Raw genomic sequence first — 19,984 nt, 5'->3', positions numbered from 1 at the left:
GATCTTTGAACGAAAGGCAAACGCTTCCCGTACTGCTGGCTAGGTCCTTGAATTTCAGGAAGCAAATGCTCAGGTGAATATTTGCTATAGCTTGGAAACTTGAAACTCTCAGTATACCTTTGATAACAAAGAAAACCAGTGATATTAGCAGCCAGTTTGCCGTTATATTACATGTAAATACGATACATGGGACATGTATAGTGATATTGATAGTGTTAGTGAAAGTGTATACCGATATTATTCCTGGCTGATAATTAACAATTTATTTACCTGGACTCTGGAGTAGTGGTAGTGGTGGGATCTTCAGCCTCTTGTGATATTTTAACTGTTTTGGATCCTTATTGACCAAACCTTGTTGCTGTTATTCTTCTCTTTTATTTGTATGTTGATCTCCAGGTATTGCAAGAATTTATATTGAACTGCACTGAACATGGCAAAGAGAGGAGCAGCTAAGGCCGTTGCCATGGCAAAGAGTCAACTTTTAAGTGACCAATCACTGATGGAGAGTGAGTTTGGTAAAATGCCTGACAATATAATGGTTGAAATATTTGAATATCTGGATCCAAGAGATAGATGCAGAATTGCAAGGTAATTTCAATACTCAATATGAAGTTAACTAACATTAATTTTCACATGCAAATTTATCAATCTTTTTTTTTTCAAGCCTATGTGATGGTTCAGAATTCATAAGTATGCAGATTACTGCAACATTATTCATATTTATACTATATTTATATTCATATGCATATGCATATTCATATTCGTGGACAGGTGTTTACAGCATAAATTTGGAAAATTAAAAAATGGTTTCCAGGCAGTTCAGCAGTCGCTATAATAGATGGTGTTAGAGGCATAGCAATTATTCTGGTTCTTAAGAAGTGAGAAATCAGGTTCAATGAAATCCCCATAATTTCTACAATATTGAGAAACTTAATGTAAAATATTATATCAGAATATTTTGAGTTTGCTTGAATATCAAATATTTCTTCTGTTTTGTTCTATTCATTTTTCTCTGCGTTTTATTTCAAACAGGGTATGCAAGGCTTGGAATAGGCTGATAAATGACAAGTTGCTATGGCGACATGTTGATTTACAGAAGTATAGGGTAGACCTACGTAGTGTATGGAAAGTGATTCGTAATCATTTCTCATCAACATTGACATCACTAAAACTGAAAGGATTCCTTCATTCAGTGCGTAAGACAGAATGTCTATCCAATTCTGTGCTACTGGACTTAAAGGAAAGATGTCCGAAGCTTGAACATTTGGAAATCACAGAAGCCAACTTCAGTTCTTTGCAAGTTGCGAGCCTTCCATCAAGTTTGACAACTCTAGTGTTAAAGTTTTGTGAAATACCAACGCGATGGTTTAAAGACCTGAAAACTAACAACGAAATCTTACCCAGTCTGCAGTACATAGATTTGAGTGCGTGCACTAGAATATCTAACTTGGATGTCGATGATCTAATGTCTAGAAAGAGCATCAGGGTGTTGAAGCTAAATGACTGTTACAGAGTGAAGGACTCAGCTGTTCAGAACCTCACAGCCCAACTACACAATCTAGAGATTTTGGGGTTAGCTGGGTGTGACATCACAGATCTGAGTTTACATCATATTAGCAGGCATTTGAAGAAGTTGAAGTTTCTCAATTTGTCAGAGTGTGTGTCTTTAACTGATACAGGTGTAGGGAATCTGTGTATGATGACAACACTACGATGGCTCAGTCTCTATCAGTGTCACAGTCTGTCTGACAATGCTGTAGGTCAAATGTCAAAGTGTCTGAAATCACTCAAGTATTTCAACATTTCAGGCATGAAGATAAGTGATGAAAGTAGAGATGAAATTCAAGCTGCCTTACCAGGTTGTGATGTTGTGTCAGATGGTTCCAGACGTCCTTTGTGTAACCAACTCACATGCTAGTACAGAATGACTAGCACGTCAGTTGTCAATAGGGAACTTGCAAACCCACCATGTTGAATATTGCATCATGGGAAATGTGATTATAAATACTAATCAATTAGTATTGTAAACAGTGTTGATACATTGTTTGCAACCACATATAATCAATTCATAGTTACCCTGACCATTGTGGGGAGTTTATTTTATAGGTAGCTCCAGATTAGGTATTACGATAACCACAGATAATCCCATAGTCCTTTGCATCTGAGCATGCTCAGTCTGGATTGCAAGTTCCTTATTCAGTACTTGAAATAGAATTATACCACCTAGGTATGTCATAATGATACATAACAATCATTCTGTTTGTTAGTCAACACCACAAAGTCTGCTCCATATGCCACATGTTACATTACTATAAGTGTGCATGAGACTATAAAGTCAACCTTCAAGTTCTATTTTAGCTCTCTAACAAAGTAAAACACTACAACATGTATCAAGAATTCTAGGGTCATCATTAATTGTTGGATATCAGTAATGGTCAATAGTGTACATTTTTTATCATTGAAACTTAAATGTATTACAAAAATCCATGGAAGAATGCGTATCTTTTTTTTTGCAAACACTTTTGAATAACAAAACCCTAGTACACTTGATTCAATTCATATCACAGTAAATACAAAGATTCACAGTACTATGTAAATTAGAAAATTCAAAAAAATTATAATTTATCTTGATAAATTATAAAGATAATCAATATTATTAACTCACTTTTGTTTGAATAATATAATGTGATGTTACACTACAATTTGTAAAAAAATGTCAGATAAACAAAATGAATATTTGTCAAATATGAGTGAAGATATTATTCACAATTATTTAAATATATAGAAGATAATCAGTTAATGTAAATTGTAAAGTGGTATTTCTGATGAACTAGAATGGGGAATTGTCAAATTGTTAGATTTGTAATCATCAAAATAAATGTTGTATGGCGGTATTTCTTCAGCTGATATTATAAATTGAAATATAAATTTCTAAATTCTGTGATGATGCATAGTTTTATATTTATCTTGACATTCAAAGCAACAACTCTGTTAGTAGTCATTTTAATGTAGATTTATATCATTATCATGAAAAATGTAGGAAAGAGAACCAGTGAAAGTAATGTCATTGTTTTACAGTTACTTACTGGTACAACTGACTAGATAATATGAATTCTATAATATGTGTGAGAATTCAGTGGTTAGAACTGTGAAATCAAGTATCGCGGACAAAAAGATAAAATTCTCAATGTGAATTTCACAGTTTGAAATTTATCATTTTTGTAACATTATTTCACAATTTTAACCACATAAATTCAAACAAATACTATGATCATTATTGCAATATAATTTTCTAGCTTTGTAGATAGAAATAATATACATAATTGTTATATATATATTATAGGATATATCTTTGTAACTTAATACTTCCACCTTTTACATTTGTAACACGTAGTTCAAATTACAATGAAGTAAAATGATAAATAAAGACACTTCTTGCCAAGTTTCTTTTGAACTGTTTTGTGCTTTTGTTTCCAATGTGTGAATAGACTGAACAATTTGTAAAATCTATCAAATTTAAAAGATAATGAATCTGTCAGGCTTAAGTGTGCCTCACACAAATTAAATATAGACAAAGTCACTTATGTCAATGTAGTAGTATGTGTTTTTGTTGAATTTTATAATGAAATGTACTTTTCATATGCAAAAGACCAATCAAAATCTGTATACTTAAAGAAACCCATCTTTGGTGACATTGCACAAATTGAAAGAAAGAAAACAGAAGTCTTCTATTCTATGCAAGTTAGACTGTGTGGTATTAGCCATTACTAACATAACATAAACTTTCCAATTTCCAACACTAACAGTTTAGAAAGCTGTATCTGAAGCATTCACACTTACACTATGGACTTCATCAGTCTGCTATGATATAATTTTAAACAATCTATTCACTACAACTTCACTCTCCAAGCATCACAAAAGCAATGCTTCTCAAACTACTTTTTTCCTGACAGCACAAGTGAGAAATTAGTCTTCATTTCTTATCACTACAGAATGCAATGGTTATGAAAATTTGTTGTAGTAGATGGAGACACCGAAAAAGATTCAGTGTACAACATACCTTGGTACATAACATAAATTGTTTGCTGTGGAGGTAGGGGTGTATTATTCAGTTTGTCAACCTACATGAAGTGAAATGCTGGCCTTCTCTTTCTTACTAGTATGATAGATATGGACACACCTCTGTCTTTCACTGATTTCAATTAAATTCATGTTGCCCCTGATTGGTCAACTTTTCACGATAATACACAGGGAATTCATATTTCATTTGAAAAGAGTGCTGTGATATTTGTAACACTGTAAATTGTAAACCTTCAACCCTGTAAATAGCATTATTATTTTAGACGGAATAACATTTAGAGTTCAGGATGTAATGATGTCATCAATATATGTGAACTGACTCACATATATTGATGACATCATTACATCCTCGCATTCATTTTCATAAAATACCTACATAATTTGGTAAGGCTTACTTCAAGCAAAGGAAATATTTGGTCATATTTAGCATTTTGTGTTATTTAACATGCTGCACAGTCACTGATAGGTTATCAACCTGGTTTGCTTAGCAATTTTGCTCAAAACACACACACACACACACACACACACACACTGTCATCAGCAGAAAAATTGTACTCTTGCAAGAATGACACACACACACACAGTGCATGTTACAGGTAAACGTTCACTATTTTTTACCTCAAACATTCAATATGACTACAATATTGCCTTTATGGTTTCATATTTTTAAAACTTTATTTACAGAAATTTCCACATCACAATAAATAAAATAAATTGTGCATGCATAGCATTAGTTTTGGTCTTTCATGCATATACAACAGAAGACATACACACAGCAACAAGTGGAACATGTCACAAACAGGGAAGTAAACCTATGAATTTGATTAATAACACTTGGCACAGCATATTGGAAGTATGGAGACATTCATCGTTTGATAAGAACAGTTTTACAACATCTTTCCATGATAGGTTCATTGACAAATGGAACTTGAAATTCATAAAACTGTTCTTACCAAATGATGAACTACTCCACATTTCCAACATGTTGTCTGAAGTGTTATTAATTCAAGTCATTTATTTACTTTCCCTGTTTGTCAAGTTTCATGTACATGGCTTGTTACTGCTTGCATGTCTCCTGTTGTAACATACGGTAATGTACATTATTTACATACAAAAAGCCACTGATATCCATCGTCTTCACTAAACTGATGATTGGCTATAACTGACTAAAAAACACTGCCATAACAAACCATGCAATGGCAGTCTCTTTTTGATCAGCTGTGTTATGTAGTATGTAAATAATGAAAATAAAAACAGTTAGCAGTTACTGTAACAGCCTCATTCTCTGCTAATAATACACCTGAGAAACAATCATATACACTTAACAAGCCTTTCCGTGCATGAAATTTGTCATGAATATCTCATATTCTGATTACTGACTATAATGCAGCCATTACTTCATGTGAGGGCAACCCAGGGAAAAATAAGGGTGACATTTTCAACATGGCAGTACATGAAACAGTCAAAAATTGCTTGTAAAGTAACATGAGTTTCTTGACATTGGACATAATAAAAAGAATCAGAACTATTCGGTAAAGACTTCCATTGACTTATATGCTTAAACACTGTGAGAGGACAATTTTCAATGTGTGCCACAATACTCCATGATTCTGACCCTTTATACTTACAAACAAGACCCAGCATCCAAATAGCGCCCCCAGTGGCCAAATGGTATAATCTTTTCTTTCTTTTTAGATACCATATTGAGTTCTAATTTGTGCACCTGCACATTGATTTACTCTTTATTTCATTGTTGTATTCAAAGGGATAGACTCTACCCACTGACCACTTGAATAATGTTGTGTCAATACTAATGGCATTTACACTGTACTGTTACAGTGTTAGGTTACGGTATGTCCATCATACTCTATGATATTACATCACTGCTATGAGTGACAACAATGAATGCATCACCATACAAAGTTACTGTGCAGTTCATATTGTATTTCCTGGATAGCATCTATCGCACCAAAATTCAGTATCATTGTTAGTGAGGCTGAGGTACATGTCCATCCACATAGAAATTACGAGTTGCCTTTGGGAGTTGTAATTCCATCCCTTCTAGTTCTTTAGTTAAGATGATTTGACAACCTGCCAGAATAAAAAAGTATAAAAGTTTATTGACTCCATGTCTTTGCATTGGATTTGCAAAAAGAAAGCCCTGTGAGCATATCTAAGATTCATAAAATGTGGCCAAATAAATGCAAAGACAGAAATTAAAGTGGCACAAGCTGAGTTTATAGGTTTTCTACTCAAGTGAAAATACCTTCAAAAAACCACATTCTAGTATAATGTTAATGTCTATGCATGTCTTCTATAACATTACAATTGTATTCTGGCATGGTTAGAACAGATGATTGCATAGTAGGTATTTTTTTATGTGTATGATAAATTACATCATCAGTTTGTTTATATGTTATATCTTAATACCAGGTTTGAGTTCAGTCAATTGCAAGTGATGGTTAGGTGTGCTTCAGTAAGTAAAACATTACAAGTACATTTTTCACTATGCAGCAAAAAAATGCGACAAATATGTATAAACTCAGCTTGTGCCCCTTTAATGTTGTGAAATCTTTCTCTTCACTCTTAGGTTTCATTTCTTAAAAACTTGACAACAACAAAATGTATACAATTTCATGTCAAGAAGTATAGAAGAGTTGCAACATAGTTCGCTAGAAGGATTAGGAGGTCTTATTCTCAGATCCATTCTCAAGAAAACCAAGCGGTTCAGGTGCAGTATTTAGACTGAACACAAATTAAACTTCATCAAATTAAACTTCATCTCACGGATCGACAAACAACATATCTATTCATCAACACACACTAACTATGGTATAATAGCGGTATACATACAACAGTGACAAGAAACAGACTTTCATTTATTTACTGAGTAAAATGACTTACTGAGTCGTGATGTAGGAGTTAGAAATGGTGCCATGTCCAGCATGTCTTCTTCCCTGCAATTGGATTGTTTGTAAGAAATGTTATAAATGCCACAGTAAGAATTACAACTAGGAATGTGGCACATTAAAAGTATTCTCTATTCCTGCCACTAACCCATCTCTGACTTCTAGAATAATGATAACAATATGGAGATTTCGACTAAAAGCCAAGCTTTTTTGCATCGCCTACATGGACAACATACTTTTTGCAATGCATAGAGGATTTTACAAGTCACCTGCATCACCGTCAAGTTTTTAAATCATTCACTTCTCCTGCCATCATTCCATAACTAATATTTCCATAATTAAAACAAAAATAGTGATTCACATTAAAGTGAGCCTCTTGGCATTGCCTACCTGTGCAATGTACTTTTTGCAGTACACAGCACATTGAAGGTCACCAGCCTCACTTTCAAGACTCAGATATGACTGATACAGTGACATGTAAATTTAAGTACAATTATGCAAATAGTATATTAATTAAACCAAGCGAAAAATGGAGTTTTAAATTATTTCAAAATTGGCATACCTGGGCAAAAACATTTTGAAAAGAATTTGATAATATTTTGTCAACTTTTCTGACGATGAAAATATTGAACTGATACATAAATAATCAGTAAATTCCATTAACTTTGTCCTCAGAAGCGGCATATATGTCGATAGTTGTGCAGACAACAATAAATGATAAAGCTACTTACTCTTCCTCTATTTCTGGCAACAAGTCAAAACTTTTATCATCAACAACCACATGACAAGTACAACAAGCTAACGATGCTTCACAAGCTCCTGTGTATGAAACATATCAAGTCAGTAACTTAATACACAATCCATCTATCAATCTAACCCACAAGCTCCTGTGTATGAAGCATATCAGGTCGGTAAATTAATATACCATCCATCTAACAATTTGACCCACCACAAGCTCCTGTCTATCAAACATCATCAATGGGCTATGATAACAATCCATCCATTTTGACTATTATTAGCCACTGAGCCACTGAAATTCAAAAAAGTTTTGTAAAAAAATACTTTGAAAGATAAAATAAGACTAGAGATTGATGATTTACCTTCAATAGGAACTTCATATCTGTGTGCTAAATACATGGCATTATCTCCTATTTTGCCTTTAACTGGTGTTTGATTACCATTCTTGTCTGTATATGTTATGTTGACTCTGAAAAGATAAGAAATTATTGGTAAGAAAAATATTCCATATAGGCTAATATGTATGAGAAGATTGAACAAGTGGATGGGTGGGTGGGTGGATGGGTGAGTGAGTGTGTGCGTGCGTGCATGTGTGCGTGTGTGTGTGTGTGTGACTGTGTGTGTGTGTGTGTGTGTGTGTGTGCGTGAGTGAGTGAGTGAGTGAGTGAGTGAGTGAGTGAGTGAGTGAGTGAGTGAGTGAGTGAGTGAGTGAGTGAGTGAGTGAGTGCATGCATTTTCTCATGACTGTGTAGCAAAGATGGTTAAATTTGATACTGGTCCAAAGTACATATCTATGTGAACTGTACACTACAGTTAATAGTATAGTCTAAATTAATAGAGTACTTTATTAACTGTACTTTACAGGTCTAATATATATCATTGTAAACATCCCTGTCATCCATTTCCCATCATTTGTCTATACTAGTCACATTGTAATGATAATTTTTGTGCTCATCGGCATATACTTGTTAAAATTTACCCATATAGGTACAAAAAAAGCAACGATAATGTAATATTATATGTAAAAGATTGAATGGGTGTGAGTGTAGAAAATCTAGGATTATTGTGATTTTCTGAAGGTGAAGTTATCATTACTGTCTGAAAACAACTTAGAAAGCTAAGAACAAATCTTCAAAGGAGCAAAGTTTTGAAAATTCCTGTATCGGTTCAGATACAACCTTCACTGACATCTTGCAAAAACACCTACAGAACTGTGTATACTCATGGATAATTTTTAGGCAGGTTAAGATGTAGGAAATGGATATAGTGTGTTACAAAACACATTTTGACTGGTCTTACTTTAAAAAATATCTTTCAGCAATTTCTTTTGGGTCTATGGAACACCCAAACACAGTCTGTTTCTCAAGGAAAATTTGTGTCTTGGTGATCCACACTCCCTCCAGGAAAGTGGCACAAAATGTACATGAGGTTGCCCTCATACCCAATTCATACATTTAATAGTGCATGTTTTGGTGTTAACACTGTTATATTAACTTACATTTCGTCGTCTGATTTTGGATCTTTCCATTCATAATCACCATGCCTCAATGGTCCTGAAAGATATATTGACAATTAAACAGAGTCAGTGATGTATATGTTCACAAGGCAAACATTCAAACGATGAGAAATATACAAATACATGTACATATGGTCACCACTAGGTGACAGATCAAATGATGCTTATTTGTGTGTTAAGATTTGTTTCATGAATAATCGGTCATATATATGAAGTAAACATGCATGCGGCACAAACACGTTCGGTATTAAAAAATTTATGAAACCAAATATGTATCAATCAACCAATCAATCAATCGACCAATCAATCAATCAATCAATCAATCAATCACATTCATCAATATTAACAATTATATCGAACCAATAGTGATTTTCATGTTTTTCACTAATAGTACATGATGGACGCTGCTATATTTGTATTACTACTATAACTGTTCAAAATTCGGAATGGAAACACTGGATGTTGGATTGAAAAGTTACATAACATTCAATGAAGTTTCATCATGACATCGAACATGCCGCCTGGTCGTCGTGACTCGTAGATCCTGGCCCAGGACGAAACTCGGTTTCACTTTTACCTGATTCAATCCTGAACGATCGCCTTGTCTGGCATATTGGAATTTGTGCTATCCTATTCCTGACACAGTTTGCACAGGCATCATTTTCGCCCCACAAAGTATATGTTGTCCGGCACCATCGCAAAATTCGGTGGGGCAGCATTTGCCTCATGAGCAGCGCCATCTTTGTTGTTGATACCTTATTACAGTATTTACAGTGCACAGATTCAGCTAAGGCTTTGAAATCAGCATGCAGGACACTAAAACGGTTTCAAAATTTCTTACCATAAGTGAAATCAAGTATATATTACACATATAAAGCATTTTTATTTTTATTATAAAGATACATTAATACACCAGTTCAAAGTTGTAATCAATAAACTGTTCTAAACTGCAGAGTATGAAATATATATTTACCAGTATATACTGAAAAAAATATATCTATCCTGTCTTTAATTGATTTGAAAATTTGCCTTTTACATTTTTGGTGAATTTAAAACAATATGTGCTAAATAATTTTCTGCAAGCTACAAAAATTATCATGAATATATCGTACCGAAAAAGTACCATGAACAAATAGCTACTTTCAGTGTGAAGACCGCAAACATTCACTAGACTTTGTTGTGACAGTGTGAGCAGAGGCTCAGGGGATGTGCGCTATACGGCTGAAATACGCCGCAAAACCACGTCTCACCGTGTATACAGGATTTAACTTCATTCTACACATTTTCCAGGCATGTCTTTAAAAGAACTAGACCGATTTTAAGGCAGTGGGGAAGGAATAGGTCTTCGGTGAGAAGAGATTGGAGCAATCCGCGGCACCGTCTTTGAGACTGTACAGCTTGCAGGGTGAAAATGGCGGCCGCTCGTTTAATTTTATTTGTTGTTTGTGCATCGCTAATTTCACGATCGTGTGGATCGGAGTCGGTACATGAAGGCTCTGTGTCAAGGAGAGAACACCATGGAAGGCGAGCGAATCGTCTGAAAAATGGCCAGACAGGCATGATCAATTTTAACAACCCAGAACTGTTGGAAGAGCTTGTGTCGAACGGCTACACGAACTCAGAAAACCAACCCCAAGCTATGATGGATCTTTTTAAACAAGAACAGCCTGAAAATGCACAGACAATTATGCGAGATGCAACGTTATTGGCAGGAAAAATGCGAGATTTAGCTGATCGAGAAATGGGTTATCGAGAAATGCAGGTAAGGGGCAAAAACAAGCCTCGTGTGCATGTAACATTAATGTTTTTTGAGAATGAGAGAGAGCGAGTCGAGGATCGTAGAAGTGTGTGTAACGTTACATGTGGGTATAGTAGTATTGTGTTTGCGGTCGCAGTGTGATGCTTGTACGTTTCTCAACCAACTTGACCCCCGATCAGCGTGCCAACCAAACCAAACATTTTGCGTATTCACACAGCGCTTTGTAGATCAAATTGTATTTTGGTATCAATATCCGTAATTAATCATAGGGTCTATTAATTGTATTTAAAACACATTCCATAATTAATTTACCAAAGGGAGGAAATAACACCGTATACTAGAACTTGAAGTTAGAGAAGTGCGAACATAGATTTTTAAAATGTAGATTTAAGATGTAATATTTGACCAGTCGCCACCCTACGAATTCTTCGTAAAATATTGCTAATACTGATTATATAACCATATTTTTGTGTGAATGGGGACCAGAGAGTATATGTATGTCTAATTATACCATAATGGAATACGATTCGCACAATATTATGTGATTGAGCTGGGTGTATTGTGTCTCAGTGCATTGCGTCAAAATGATGTAAAGCAACTATTGTGCATTCTGGGGAAAACAGAACAGTGATCATTTTCATGGCTTTACCAAAACCATGACCTTTCTTGACTGGCCTGAAATTTATCCCACAGACATATATGCACTTACACAATATAAAAGTTATGCTGTATGCACATGATGAAGTATGGTTAATTTCAAATAAGCAAGTTATCTCCCTAGGGAATGAATAAAGCCTTCACATTTGATTATAGTTGCAAATTAAACTTTAGTGCGAATATTGATTCCAAACAAGTACAAGACGTATTCTATATCGATCACATCATATCTCTACCCATCCAATCAATTTCACTTGCAAAAAATATTATATGATTCCATGGGTATATTTCATGCCTTTCAACAGTATTAATTTTTTTTCAATAAATGCCAGATGCTTATTAAATTGCCACCTTTCCATGTCATTCTAATAGTTCCAATAATGACATAAAAATGTCATTACAGAAAATATGTTGGTCATTTCAAGTGAGGTGAGGGTGTTGATTAAATTTTCAGTGTTGAAATTCATTCGTTTCGTAGTTTTCATTTTCAGCGTTAAATATTTCAAATGATAATTTAAAATTAGCCTCTGCTTTGCTGTATATAAGCATTATTTTATTCTATGTTCATCTTGCATTTTCATTTTTGTAAATATCTGAATGCCTTACGGGGGGGGGGGGGGGGGGTTGCTTTGGATAATGTGAAGTTCTTTGCATATGCTTTACAGATTTGGTTCTGTTTGTTGTGTGAAAACAAAAATTAACATGTTTAAAAATGACCAAAGGTGAGTTGCATCAAATGGAATGTCACTGAATTCACACCAGATTAGGTAGAAAATAATTTCAGAGGCATTTTAACGAATTGAATTGAGTTCACACACCAAACTGACATCTGATTTTGGTTTGTTTTTCTGGTTAATCGCTGACTGGACTCAGTATGAAAGAATAGATGCACTCAGTAATCAAACCCATAAAAGGCTAATGGTTTGCTACTCCTTTCTAAGAAACACTGTCAAACACCGAACCAAATTACACCTGGTATACATGTTAGTTGTGCTGTCACTGTGGCTCTCTTCAGCTGTGGGTGCTTTCAGATATCCATGATGAGTCCTGTTACATGATATCATTTTGACTGCCTGTAGAGCCGACAGTCTCACTATGCAAGCGTGTAAGGAGAGACTTCGTGAAAAATCAGTGAAAGTAATCGTCTTCAAATCTTGAACCCATGACATCTAGCTATGCATTCAAATTCAGAATCAGAGTGGGTGACTACAGTCACAGTATTTGCATTAGATACATTATCATTTAAATGTCAAAATCATGAAATTCAAATTCGAACAAATCAACAATGTCTTGAATCCTGTTTGATTTCTAAATTGGATGCTGACTTGCATTTCTATGTAAATTTGAGTATGATGACCATGTACATTAAAAAACAGTAGATGTTCTGCAGTTTAAGTGGCACAGTCAGATAACATTTGAAACCAGAAATGTGACTGTGCTGTGTAAACATGAAAATAATCATAAGTTCTGATCATCATTGGCTATATATAGCATCAGCTGTGAATATTGACACATAAATATCAATGATATATAAGTATGTTTATTTCACAGGGAAGGTGTCACTAAATTATTATTTCATTTACTCTCTACTTCAGTTAAGCACGTATTGGCTTGTATTATTTATGTATTTTATTAATATGGCGAGACTAGCAAATAGACATTTTCTTACCCTCTCTGCCAAAGATATTCTTTTTCTCCTAGTAATAATAGTAATGTTGCCATTTGGTTTTAGTGAATACTATTGTCATAAGTGGTTGCCATGGTAAATAGTTTCTGCAGACTTGTTATCGTCTTCTCTTGCATGGTTCACCCTTCAGGGACGTGTAAATACTACAGTACATGTACATGTACAGTGTAGGTGGTCTGTTTAAATGCATTGAAAATTACCAAACTGAATCCGTGCATGTCATGCAAGTCTCTGAATTGAAGGGTGTACCTGTTTTACCAAGTGCCTTACATTACAGGTAATCTGTTTGAACCCGTAACTATTACAGTACTTTATTTTAGATATATTTCATATTTCATCAAAAATCTTTTGATTTTGTGAAAACAATCCCTAATTGAAATGATAACAACATGAAGGTTAAAGGAAAATTCAATCTTTCATTCATTTTATAAGCTATCAAAGGAGGGTTTTGGTACGTACTGCAATCAAAGTTTTCAAAAATTCCACTATTGCTATGGGGGCTACAGTAGACCTACTATATATACATGTACCTAATGTTTAACTTTTGATAGGAGATCTCTTGACATGAAAAATCACATCTATTGCTCTTTTGAACTCAGGGAATATTAGTTTCCCCTAGGAGTTGACCTTTGACCCCATGGGTAGTTATTTTGGTGATAGTAAGCATGCTAAGTAGGTAGGGACATGATAAGGTTACCATTCATAATGTTAGAATGGACTTTTAACTAGTCATCAATATGAAGCTTAGAACCTTTGTATTTCAGTATTTTGGTGATGTTTCATATCCATAGTAATGTAATCAGCGTGTACATGCAGCTGATACGGAATTTGGCAAAAATTGGTCAATGTCGTAATTAAACTTGCATGTAGCCTGAGTGTTTGCCCATTGTGTCAGCCAAATGGTTATTGATGTCCCATGACTTATATGTATATAGTCTGTGTACATCTGTTAATTGTCCAGCAAATTGTCACTGATCTACACTGCATGTCTTGAATTTGCATGTAAATTTAGTGTACACCTGTTATGCTTTAAAAAATTACTATGGGGCCATATCTTGGGTTTACATGTAAGCTGGGAGTACACATTAGGTTTCTTATGTAATATGTACATGCATCATGTCACCAATGCCCACGATCATTGGCAAGTTCAGGATGAAAGCTGTTAGTGTTTGTCTAAAGTACTGGAGCTCTGATGACGCACGCTCTCATCTACTGTTAAAGCTAGCACCACACAGCTCCAGCGTTGTGCACGTTCTGGCTAACGGATCGCAAACGGCTTAGCCGCTTTTCTCCTGAACTCGCCCCATTTGTCTCTCTTGAATTTACTTCAGTGGAGACATGTTTATACCAAACAAGTGACCATAAATAAATTAAACATAAATCGTTTAAGTAGAGGTGATATAATGATCAATGATATTATTGGAGTTGTGCAATTATCATAATTAATTAACTTATTTGGGTGACAGTTTTGGTAGCAGTAGATTTGACCCCGGGATTTTTAAAGGGTCAGCAAACTAGATATGTGATTTGATTATCAGTACTTGGGTATTGCAGTTTTGCCTGAGCTGTTGTTACTGTGCCAGTGTGGTGTAGATCATTCTAGATTTGGATATTGTTAAATGTCATCTTGCACTGTGATGGTTGTGTCAGATAGTAGTAGCATCTTTATTTTCTCTTGGTGGAGTATCTTGTGTTTGTGATGGACTCATTGTGGATCATCAGATGTGATGTGATAATTTGTCTATATACACCGTTGTATTGTCTCTTGACACTGAAGATGAAATATTCTGCAAAAAAAATATCGGTGTCAACATGATTTTTGGAAAAAAAAACAAATGTTTGGCCATATTATTAGTTATACTATATTAGTAGTTTTCTGCAACATAATACCATTAGTATTAACGATGACCCTCTGAAATTTCAATACAGCGCTGTATTTACGTTGGGGGAAATTAGTAGTAGTACTGTATTTTCAAGTAGTTAGCTCAAATGGTAGTCATTTTTGGACCAAATTTTATAATTAGTGTTGGAGGATTTACATCTTCCTGCTCATATCAAACCACACCCCAGATCCTGACACAGTATGATATATATAAACATTACACATGGTTTAAGGTTGTACAGTGTACTCTAAATAAATCAGTAAGGGATGCCTTTTGTAGTTTGCCAGACTGCATTGAAGTGAATTTCAGTAAATATCCCACATTTAGAGTACAGATAGGAGTAAATCTGTACAAGATAAGAAATAGAGCACATACTTGTAGTAGTTATACATTGACCTGGAATGCTTTGGTACACAGGGGAGTGTGTTTTGCTATTTGTGATACTGTGTACTTGGCTAGTGTCAATTTTCCGATCTAAGTGGGATAACTTGATATTGAATGTCAGTATAACTGGTCAATGCAGCCTGTAACAACACCATTTTATTCTTGTCCCAAGTATTTGAAACTACAACTAACCATGCCGAACTGTTGGGCCCCGTGGTGCAAGTATAGAATTCCATGAGTTGGAAATGTTGTGGATAAATGTTTGAAGACTGTGTCCTCAGTAGGAGGAATAACTGAACATGAATTACAAAGGCAAACCACTGGTATTTCACTACATCATGTAGCACTGTTGGAAACAGCTTGTTAAAGAAAAATAATCATTTATGTCATAGTAAGCTCTTCCTGTATATGTGTATAAATGAGATGTTACATGTAAAGCAAAGTAGTGATACTTCACGGCAGATGTAGTCAACTGTCAACGTAAATATACTTCATTCAAGATTTCATATGTTCTTAGTGGTGAGGTATACTAGTATATTATGATTATTAGCACACACCCCCCCCCCCCCCCATGAGCGACACCCACATTGGGTTAATAGTTACATTTGGTTCCATTTGTCTGTCCATCTGTGCACTCTCGTTTCTTTTACATTCATCATCCTATTTCAACCAAACTTGGCACAAAGATAACATGGTGTCTGGGACATATGTACATCACAGAATTATGCGTCCTCGACCTTTATGGTAAATGGCAGCTACATTTGTGATAAATGTGCATTTTTATCTCATATAATCTCCAAACGTTTGATACATACAGACACCATTCAAGTGTCTACCCCACATTATGAGTGATGAGCTTGCTAATGAGACTTAATATTTGATCTTCACCTTCATGGTCAAATTAAAATTTGCACAATAAACTCTGCCATACAACAAACCAGTTGGGAGCTATCTTCAAGGGTCAAATTAAAATTTGCACAACAACTTTGCCATACATCAAACCAATTGGGAGCTGTGTCTTGTATGAAGGCTTGTTAGTTTTCAGGTAATCCATAAAACTGAAGTTTTTCAGTAGAGTTTTTGCTATAGTTTACAATATGTACATCTTAGATTATGCTTTGTGAGGCACTATGCATGAAGCCATACAAATATTGTACAACATGTATTAGATGTATGGAAGTGTTGGCTGATGGTTCTTCACCAGTTGTTGTGGTGAACAAAGTGACCAAATTACATGTAGCTGTCAATTTTCAATACTCAAAGCTAGTCTAATACTAACAGTGAAACATGTATGAAAAATACTCCCTGTCAAAAAATAGATGTGATTTTGTAGACCCTAGCACAATGGGAAGGAATGTTTTGTTGGGAAAACTTTGAAGTTAAGATTTCAGTAAGAGTTAATTTTCTGTCATATTCATGCATATGATTAATCTTGTAGAGTTTTTGCAAAATTCATACAGCAACAAACCATGAAATAAGAAACAAACTGTTTTGGTACAAGTCAAGGTGTTTTCTTTTGAATCACCACCTAGCAAAGGATAGGAAAACACCAAACTTCAGTGCGTCACAAGAAATTGCCTTGCGTGAGTGGTATGTTGAATTGGCTTAGAGGAGACATTGCTCAAGCATGACAACACTGTCTTTCAAATAAAGAACTGTTGACAAATGTTTACAGAAGTTGTCTCCTTCTTGACGCCATTGTAGTTGTGGAAATGTGTGAATTCATAAATGAGAAATTATTACATTATTTACCTCTCATCAGTTTTACCTCAAGTAGTCAGTTTGTAAAAGACATGCATAAAATAGCTTATTTTATTGAATCAGGAAGTCTGTATAGAGTGTTATCAGCTCATGAAACTCCTTGAAATACAATATTGTTTGGTCCCCAAGTCAAATACAATATCAATGAAAGCAAAATTTGGGATTAACTCCAACCATCGAGTTACTTTCATTCTCATAGTCAACAAACCGTACAGGTCCAGACACAATACATATCCCAATAAAGCCTCATGCACAAATATTGTGAGCTCCTCGACTTTAGCAAACATTAAGTTTTAGCTTCATTGTCACATCATGTTACTCAGCATTTTCTATGTCACGTTTAGTTAGAATCACGATTCTAGGCCTGAAGTGTTGGTTGTCTTGGACTCGGGTTTGGAGAAAGGATGGGGAGTCTACATTCTAAAGGGTAGGAAATCGGGACAGGAGTCTACATTCTTAGGGGTAGGAGATGTGGAGTCTACATTCTGAGGGGTAGGAGATGTGGAGTCTACATTCTGAGGGTTTGGAGATGTGGAGTCTACATTCTGAGGGGTTGGAGATGTGGAGTCTACATTCTGAGGGTTTGGAGATGATGAGTCTACATTCTGAGGGGTTGGAGATGTGGAGTCTACATTCTGAGGGTTTGGAGATGTGGAGTCTACATTCTGAGGGTTTGGAGATGTGGAGCCTACATTCTGAGGGGTTGGAGATGTGGAGTCTACATTCTGAGGGGTAGGAGATGTGGAGTCTACATTCTGAGGGTTTGGAGATGTGAAGTCTACATTCTGAGGGGTTGGAGAGATGTAGAGTCTACATCCGTAGGATTAGGGGATCTCCAGTATGAAGGTATGGGAAGGACAGTTTCCATTCTGTTTAGGACCAGCATATTTTAATTAATGAATACAGAAAAAATTACCCTTCAATTTGTGTTTACTACACATTAATAATCAAGATTCCGTGAACATAACTCCAGTTGCTATCTGGTCATGAATAATGTGATGTGAAATAAATTTTTAATTCTTATCACAAAATGAGAACCATTTAACTCAGTGGTCTAGATGACATCTCTTTGATGTACACTAGATGTAGTTTGCCATTAGTGTGTACTTTGTAGTATCTTCCCCATTGTTGTCCGCTCGTTAAAATATTATTTGAAATATATGTTTATTTGTCAACATAAAATGAGAAACTTCTGAACTTAGCAGATGACATCTCTTTGCTGCACACGATAATTACCATAAAATATATGATTCATGTTACGCTGGTGAATATATCTTGGCAATCGGTATGAATCAATGACTAGATATATGTTCATGTCTAGAGATGCCTGCAATCCAAGGTAACTGTGTACCACAGATTAAGATAGACATGCAGTTTTGTGGGCGACGTGGTTGAAAAGAGCAAACTAGGAAGTCTTAGTGATATTTGCACTGTACCCAGGAATTCATACAATAGAAAAATGTCTCCTCAGTTTGTAGAAGAAATCAAAGCTGTTGTTACTGTAGATAGCACATGCACTATAATATGCATTTTTGTATTTATGTCTACTCAGTAGTATTGTCATATTACAATACACATTTGTATGTCGGCCTACGTTTATCATAAAATGAATGAACCATTTTCATTCTCACATCTGCCAGTTTTACCACTGAGGGAGGTCATTTGAGCACATATATATGTTTCAAAAAGGGTAGTTTTGATTGGCTTATCCAATGAAGCAGATGGCACCAACCAATGGACAGAGTGCTCATTGAAGGGATTTTCACTGCACTAGGTACTTATAGTCAGGACAACAGACGTCATATATGTTTGACGCTTTTACCTCGCGAATCCTGTCAAATTTTCAAGAGTAAATGACAGAAATTTTTTCCCTAAAAGAGGAATACTTATATTTAACATGACAAGTGTAAGAGGAAAGAATTCTCTTGGTACCTTTTCTGCATTGCTCATCCATAAAAAATGCCCTGAATATCTACAAATCAGTATTTTCAATTTGAAAACAGCACAGGCGCCATCACTTGATTACTGGGGACAGCCGATATTTAGTCGGGTACTCTTCAACAATTTTGTGACTGCCGTCAGCATGCGATATACTTGTAATAGAGAGCTTATTGGCAATTAATGCAGTTTTTTGGAGCTGCAAGAAAAGGGGCTTTCTGTTCTATATGAAAACAGTATGAGAAATTGTGAGCAGCCGTAGGCAACACCACAGCTGGATTGAGTTTTCTAGGGTTGTGTATGTGGTCGTCTTTTCTTGTCGTCAGTGACTTGCATTATTGGAAAGAGAAAGCTCACCTATGATATGATGTAGTGATGCAGTGTTTCATTATATAATGCCCCTGACTTCTCCTCATTTATTTGTATGACCCAGGCAAACAAGAAAGGTCAGAAGGCTGGCATTGATGCCTCTCTGTGTTGGGTAAATTCACACTTTTCCATTTGATACCTTTCAGTGCACTTCCATAGACAACACTGTTTCTAAAAGACTTGTAGCCTGTTTGCGTCAAATTTGCATAGTCCATGAATGCACACACATTTGAGACAGTGCATGAGATTGTGTTTGAGCACCATGGGGTTCCAATTACCTCTCTCTTTGTATTCATGGCCACA

The 19,984-nt window shown here is 35.3% G+C and overlaps 3 protein-coding genes across 3 annotated transcripts in view; 2 read left to right on the top strand and 1 right to left on the bottom strand.

Annotated features, from left to right (window-relative positions):
- The first annotated feature begins 11 nt into the window (after positions 1-11).
- On the top strand, positions 12-2,021 carry LOC144436755 (F-box/LRR-repeat protein 12-like). The gene is made up of 3 exons (XM_078125613.1): positions 12-73; positions 397-588; positions 1,033-2,021. The coding sequence occupies exons 2-3, from the start codon at positions 431-433 to the stop codon at positions 1,916-1,918; spliced, it is 1,044 nt and encodes a 347-aa protein (XP_077981739.1). The 5' UTR covers positions 12-73; positions 397-430; the 3' UTR covers positions 1,919-2,021.
- Positions 2,022-5,876: 3,855 nt separating this feature from the next.
- On the bottom strand, positions 5,877-9,983 carry LOC144436964 (adrenodoxin-like protein 1, mitochondrial). The gene is made up of 6 exons (XM_078125831.1): positions 9,821-9,983; positions 9,226-9,280; positions 8,090-8,196; positions 7,721-7,808; positions 6,985-7,037; positions 5,877-6,171 (listed from the first exon to the last, which is right to left on the bottom strand). The coding sequence occupies exons 1-6, from the start codon at positions 9,981-9,983 to the stop codon at positions 6,068-6,070; spliced, it is 570 nt and encodes a 189-aa protein (XP_077981957.1). The 3' UTR covers positions 5,877-6,067.
- A 446-nt stretch (positions 9,984-10,429) lies between these two features.
- LOC144436115 (VWFA and cache domain-containing protein 1-like) overlaps positions 10,430-19,984 on the top strand; it is a 42,971-nt gene continuing 33,416 nt past the window's right edge. The window contains exon 1 of the mRNA XM_078124807.1: positions 10,430-11,005. Coding sequence (XP_077980933.1) covers positions 10,655-11,005 — 351 coding nt within the window. The 5' untranslated portion in view covers positions 10,430-10,654. The remainder of the gene's footprint in view (positions 11,006-19,984) is intronic.

Source organism: Glandiceps talaboti, chromosome 6 (genome assembly GCF_964340395.1).
Source record: "Glandiceps talaboti chromosome 6, keGlaTala1.1, whole genome shotgun sequence".
NCBI lineage: Eukaryota > Metazoa > Hemichordata > Enteropneusta > Spengelidae > Glandiceps > Glandiceps talaboti.
This window is presented reverse-complemented; position numbering and strand designations above follow the sequence as displayed.

Bases quoted from the DNA above. Each gene is read 5' to 3' on its own strand.
- LOC144436964 (XM_078125831.1), bottom strand. From the start codon at position 9,983: ATGGCGCTGCTCATGAGGCAAATGCTGCCCCACCGAATTTTGCGATGG. The intron at 7,809-8,089 runs GTAAATCATCAA...TTTCATACACAG, and splicing joins ATATGAAGTTCCTATTGAAG to GAGCTTGTGAAGCATCGTTA. The intron at 7,038-7,720 runs GTAAGTAGCTTT...ATCCAATTGCAG, and splicing joins TTGCCAGAAATAGAGGAAGA to GGAAGAAGACATGCTGGACA.
- LOC144436755 (XM_078125613.1), top strand. From the start codon at position 431: ATGGCAAAGAGAGGAGCAGCTAAGGCCGTTGCCATGGCAAAGAGTCAA. The intron at 589-1,032 runs GTAATTTCAATA...TATTTCAAACAG, and splicing joins GATAGATGCAGAATTGCAAG to GGTATGCAAGGCTTGGAATA.